General features: G+C 43.6%; 1 protein-coding gene and 1 long non-coding RNA gene across 6 annotated transcripts in view; one reads left to right on the plus strand and one right to left on the minus strand.

Moving 5' to 3' along the window:
* Lmpt (four and a half LIM domains protein limpet) overlaps window positions 1-6,000 on the minus strand; it is a 71,451-nt gene that overhangs the window by 34,758 nt on the left and 30,693 nt on the right. Inside the window, exons 1-2 of one of the 4 annotated variants that reach the window (XM_026815456.1) lie at window positions 4,186-4,210; window positions 1,283-1,718 (exon numbers count right to left, since the gene is read on the minus strand). The exons of 2 other annotated variants lie outside the window; for them this stretch is intronic. In XM_026815456.1, coding sequence (XP_026671257.1) covers window positions 1,283-1,718; window positions 4,186-4,195 — 446 coding nt within the window. In that variant the 5' untranslated portion in view covers window positions 4,196-4,210. Of the gene's footprint in view, window positions 1-1,282; window positions 1,719-4,185; window positions 4,278-6,000 lie in introns of those variants that run through there. One more of the 4 variants, XM_026815457.1, reaches the window with a different exon arrangement.
* Window positions 2,089-6,000, plus strand: part of LOC113464632 (uncharacterized) — a 9,743-nt gene continuing 5,831 nt past the window's right edge. For both annotated transcript variants that reach the window (XR_003389481.1, XR_003389482.1), the window contains exons 1-2: window positions 2,089-2,389; window positions 3,044-3,211. This is a non-coding gene — a long non-coding RNA (uncharacterized LOC113464632). The remainder of the gene's footprint in view (window positions 2,390-3,043; window positions 3,212-6,000) is intronic.

Below are 6,000 nucleotides of genomic sequence, written 5' to 3' on the forward strand. Positions count from 1 at the left end.
TGAGCTGACATATCAGATCGGCATGGCATCCGGAATAAGATCTGAACGAACCACCTTGGCAATGAGTCGGTGACTTATTCTGGTACGGACGTGAGTGAGATTTATTTGACGAGCTCATATATTTTGGCTAGCCACGGAAATTCTAGGACGTTCGCAGTGAATAAGCGTCGAACGCGGCTTTGAAACAATAAACGACTATTCGCGAACCCCGAACCCGCGACACTTTGAAACTACGCAGATCAGCTAGCCCGATCTTTCACGATTACCAAAAAAATGGAACAAAATATACGATTCGCAACGAATATTAGCGAAATCAAAAGGAAAACCAAACAGTAACGTGTTCGATCGAATGATAATTTATACTGTTGCTTTGAACTTAACGAGTTTCTTCTTACAAATCGTAAATTACTGTTTATGCGTTGAAATATTACCGTTTAATCCAAGTTATTCGATCACAAATGGTAATTTATACTATATTATCCCATAACTACTACTCTATCTTAAGGCTATCACAAAACTTTCAATCACCTGACGTAATAACGCCCGTTAAATATCGCGCAATGAATCCGCAGTATTACGTGACGAATCAGACGTTGTTATCGATCACTGACGTCATTAATCTTGCGAGAGAGAAAAAAAGCCGCGTAATCGCCTGCGGCAACTAGGCTCCAACAAGGATTTTATAAGTCCCTGAATAATTCAAAGGTGCGCGAGTCACAGATAGCTAGGCAGGTACAGAGAAATAAACGAGTCACGTACGTTCACAAAATTAGCAAAAACTTCGTCGAATTTTCAACTATAGACATCGAACACCGGACGTAATATTTTAAACGGAAATTGCTAAATTTCTCCTCGCCAAAAGGCGACATTGACGATCGAACAACTGAATCGTGCCAGTCATCTGCCGGAGCATCTCGATTTAGATTTATCGGAAACGAACAAGTTTCGTATTTCTGTACACCCCGCCAATCATTATTAATATTAAAACGCAACCAATGTTATCATCGATAAATCGAGGACGGGAAGAAACGGATGAAGATTATTATTTTGATTCCTAGTATCGAAACTCTCCTTAACGATCCTATTAAAGGAAGAAACATAATTAACGGTCTTGTCCAGTATAACTGTAATTCGTACATTCTAAGATCTCTCTTGTATTTATTCTTTTTCAATATTCTCTGTACATCATAATAAAAACCTGTTGATCAATTTGATGCTAAAATACAGACTCAAGATAATCAATAATTTGTGAAAGAAAGGGGTTAAAGATTTGAACCCTTACAGCGTATAGACGTAATCGGTGCAGGATCGATCGTGGTTGCATTCGGGACGTTCCTCCTCGTGAACGACGTCGGGATCAGGTGGCAGAGCCGCGAGTGGCGACGCGCTACCCAAGGAAAACGTACTCCTAATCCCGCGTCGCCTCATCGCGAAATTTCTCTCCCTCGAGGGGAACCGGGGCGTTTTCTTCCTCATATCCGTGAGCTCCTTCACGGACAAGCCGTCGTCCCAGACCATTGTTGCACACACGTGGGACACAAACGCGTATACTGTATTCTCGTTAGCAACTGGCTCGCTGTTCCACGTCAACACACACGAAAGCTCTTCTTTTATCGTTTGATAGCGAGCACGAGCGGCGATAACAAGAATCAAACAATCCGTGTGAAGCTCGCCGAGAAAACTCGACTCGACCTTCGACCGCTTCGGCAACACTGAAACTGAATGAGGCCAGTCAGCTGAAAACGACGTCTCATTCTGTCTCCCTCGGTGGGCAAATCGAATTAACTTAATGCGTTTATGCCTCGGAATCTATTCGGTGGCTGTCCCGCGTTCGCGATTCGATCTCTCGACACATTAAACGACAGGTCAGGCATTAAGAAACACGGTGGGTCTTAACGCATCGATTGAATATCCAAAAATCTTTACCGCGATGATTTTAATAAGCAGACTGTAAATTTTTAGATCAAATTAAATTTTAAATCCAAAGTGAGATTTCCTTTATCTATTACAAACAATGATGTATATTTAAGCTTATTGACTGGAAAGCCACAGTCTCTTAATAAATACAATTTACCAATAGATAAGTACTTGTTTGGAAAATGATTTTACAATCTCTATTTGATTAAACACGATTCCGAATTTAAATGGCTTCGAAGATCCCAGCTGGGAAGCACCGAATGCGTGAAACTAACACAAGTTGCACGTCGATCCGCGCGCGACTTTCGACTGGCTGGCGTCCTCCAGCTCGCAGCGCATCGCGTTCCGCTTGAGACGGCCTTCGCTCCTCGGTTTCCATTACGAACACCGTTGTTCTGGACCGTATACACGGTCTGTGTCATCGTTAACCAATCGTCCAAAGGTAAAAGTCCTATCTACTAGCAACAAACAGGTAAGTGCGTCGTTTGACAGAATCACGATTTGAAAATATGCTCCGAGTTCTGCTGGAAAGCGGAACACGGGCCTAAGTCATCGAAAGAATTGATAGCAAGATTTAAACGTACTCGCAGTTGGCAACACGGTGTGCCACATGAATCATCGACTCGCGATTACGCAGTAGCAATACTATAAAGCGTTCGAAAGCCTCTAATCGAGACTTGAAACAGCGGAGAACCGAAACGACCGTCAATTGACGCGAGAGAGACCCCTGTTTCTCGTCATTGAAGCGGACTTTGACTCTGCGTCTGGCAGCTGCAATCGCCAGCCTCGCCTCTCTAATCGTTTCCTCTTTACGTCATAAATTCAATCGGAAGATCTTATCGCCACCAGTTATTCTAGTCACTAGTTGATTATGCGAGAACCATAGAATTTTGTACACTATTATCTGATTTCTATTAGAAATCTTTGAATACATTATTTCCAACATGTTTATAAAATCTGCATTTTCTCTTACGGCATGAAAAAGCGATCTTACACTTCTCGTCCTAACTATGAATACATTTAGAAAACACTTAGCATGAAACAACGAAATATTTTGTGAAAAATTCTTGATTAAAACCAGGCTCGTGTCTAAGAGATGATTGAAATAAAAGATGTTATGTTACAGAAATGAACGCGACGCGAAACGTCTGAAAAGGCACGTGGCGTATCCACGGCAGTTTAGAATGCGACTGAGGAGGCTACTGTATGTACGTAGAATACCATAGTCGCTGTGGCGGTGTCCTCGTCGATAAGGATTATCACGAACGAATAACCTCGTTATCTCCGACACTCGGTAAGGGGTACCCATAAAGCGGGCCGCGTTAAAACGACGCTACGTTTAGCACGCATTTGCATACAATCGGAACCGTTTTATCTCCCTGCGATTATTCCTGTCTGCCTTAACGATTTTTCCGGTTTTCGCCTACCTAAATTTCCATTTGCTTTTTACAAGCCGAGGGCTTAAACAGTCCATAAACAATTATTGAAAATGATGCATTGTCTTGTTCGGTGGGTTGACAATGTGTCGTGGTGACATAAGTGAGTTCCTCGTTGATATTTTATAGAATGACGTTTTTACAGAGTTTTCTTTTCACTGGAAACCATAAAGAAAATTTACTTTTCTATTATGACAGAGTGGAAGTAGAATCTCTTTGATTCTCGGGTAGTTCTACACGTGTACCGTGGAAAATAAATGGGTAGGTGAACAGAAATAACTTCGTCGACAGCGTGACAAGCGCTAAGTCTTTAATTGGAAAGTCACGTTCCGCGCCTAAGTACCGGGAAGAGCAATACCTGTCGGGTTTCTCAGATGCGAAGAATCCTTACTGCTTAAGACTTTTAATTGGATTATCGAGCTTCGCGACGAGGGAATACAAGAATTTCCGATGTGCGAGCGTTCCATGCCCCGCAGATCGAATCGGGGTAGAAAGGAAACGAGGGTGAACCGGAACAAAGAAAGGGTCAAACCCCGACACACTGTTGTCACAATAGCCACGCGAACGCAACGTGTTTATTTGTTGTAGCTGCGAAGAAACTTGCTCCATTACCGGAGATGGCCGGATGCCAGCAGATTTACAAGCTGGAACGCAAACACGTTCCCCCGTTTAAGACTTTCGGACAGCCTTCGCGTCATCTTTACTGTAAATAGCGAGAGTCTCGGACGAATTAAGACGTTGGAATAGAAAATAAGAGGCAGATATGAACAATGGGAAATGTGGCGTATCTATTTTTTTGTGAGGACACTGTCAGACGTTCTAGTAAACTCACCGATGCTCATGACAACCTAAGTCCTCGTTGTCAAAGGTTCGAGCGGTACAGCTGGAACCCTCCCACTTGGCGTCCATCGTTGCCTCTCGTACGCCGAGCTCGCACGTGCTCCCCACGTGGAATCGCGACATGTTTCGCTACACCATCGGTGCAAGATTAACTTTTAGAAACACCTATAGTTTGACCAAATCGTTGACAAAACGAACAATTTTGAGAGTAAACGATGCTTCGCGGTGACAACTTTCAGTCCGACACTCCCCGGCCACGCGAGTGACTTAATCGCCGAGTTATTTGTTCAGATAGTGCGAACAACCGGTCGATCATACTCTAAATTTAGCGCGGCTCAATCGGCAACGGAGCAAGAAAGACAGCTGTAACATAGGAAAGCGAGAAACGCGCGATATCGCACACGCACGCACGCACGCACGTACCGCCTCGTCAGCCAGAGAAACTCACTGTTAACGCAATTTCAAATCGTCGAGTTTTTTTTACTAACTTCTTTCGCCTCTCCGCTGTCAATGCCAGCTGATCGTGGCAGGGCATAAGCTTCACCATAATTTATCGCCGTCACGGGATATAATGCTCCCGTTCATCGCGACCCTCGCGACTGGAACTGCTTCCAGAGCGAGCTTCTCAAAGTCGAGGGATCCCGATTGGAGCAGCTGTGATGTAAAAGCTCTCCTCTTCCTCTTCTAGGAAGAGGCTTGCGGTAAGATGGCAAAACGCGATACGTATGGGTTTTCTCTAATTCTACGTCGTATTGGACGCAATCGTGGTAGAAACCATTAGAGATATCGTTATCTAACAATTACACAATAAAAATATATCAGAGATATCCAGCTGCATTTTGTAAAAATTTTATCAAGATTTAAGAAGCCAGATTACAGTATCGTTTCGATAACTAGATTTGGTGAAGTGTCGCATGGAAAACAGTTGATCGGGTGTCGCAATCGGTATGTAGAAAATATAATCGACGCGCGAGATGAATGAACCGCCTACGTGCGCGCGGCACGTCGGCCGAGTTGTCTTTCAATTTATTTAATGAGAATAATTTATCAGCGTCTGCCGATGGTTATTACTTAACGCGATAGTGTCGCAATGAGCGACGTTAATGAAAATCCTAATTCAATAACCGCACAATACGAGACTGTACAATGGAATTATCTAATTTCATCTGCATCTACCTATCATTTGACGACGCGTGTCTAAAGAAATCTTCGAAGACGCTCCTTTGATATAAAATGACAATAGAATAAGTTCCTCTCCGAAGAGTATAGACGTGTAATAACTCTAATAATACGTTATCATCGGGCTGAATAATGATAGAGAGTGGACTGGACAGATCAGCGAAAGAATTCTAAGCACGGTACGTTTCAAGCAAGCTCAGAAAAGTCGTGTAAGCCGAGGAGGAGGAGGACACGCTACACGCTTTTGCCGAGAATTCTAATCCCTCGCGTGCTTTCCTCACCCACGCACCGCATTCTCGAGCGACGACAACACCACGTCGCGTCGCGTCGTGGCGGTGTGATTACGCTCGCGTACGCGCGAAGACCGACGCGATCGGCCATTCCGATATGATCCCGCGGCGCGGGTAAACGCTCTTTACTCGCCGACGATAACATCGCGTCTTACGCGAGTCGACGTGCACCATAGACTTTATATATAGCATCTTCCTGTTAGAGTAAATGAAATCTTCAGTTCCAAAAGAATTAAGGATGTATTGGCTATACAGTCAATCCCAAAAGTTTATGCACTTTAGAAACGCATTTTTTAAAAAGAAATCATACGTCGGAAGAACATTGCTAATAATAAACA

Source organism: Ceratina calcarata, unplaced genomic scaffold (genome assembly GCF_001652005.2).
Source record: "Ceratina calcarata isolate Rehan_Ccalc_2016 unplaced genomic scaffold, ASM165200v1 scaffold449.2, whole genome shotgun sequence".
Taxonomy (NCBI): domain Eukaryota; kingdom Metazoa; phylum Arthropoda; class Insecta; order Hymenoptera; family Apidae; genus Ceratina; species Ceratina calcarata.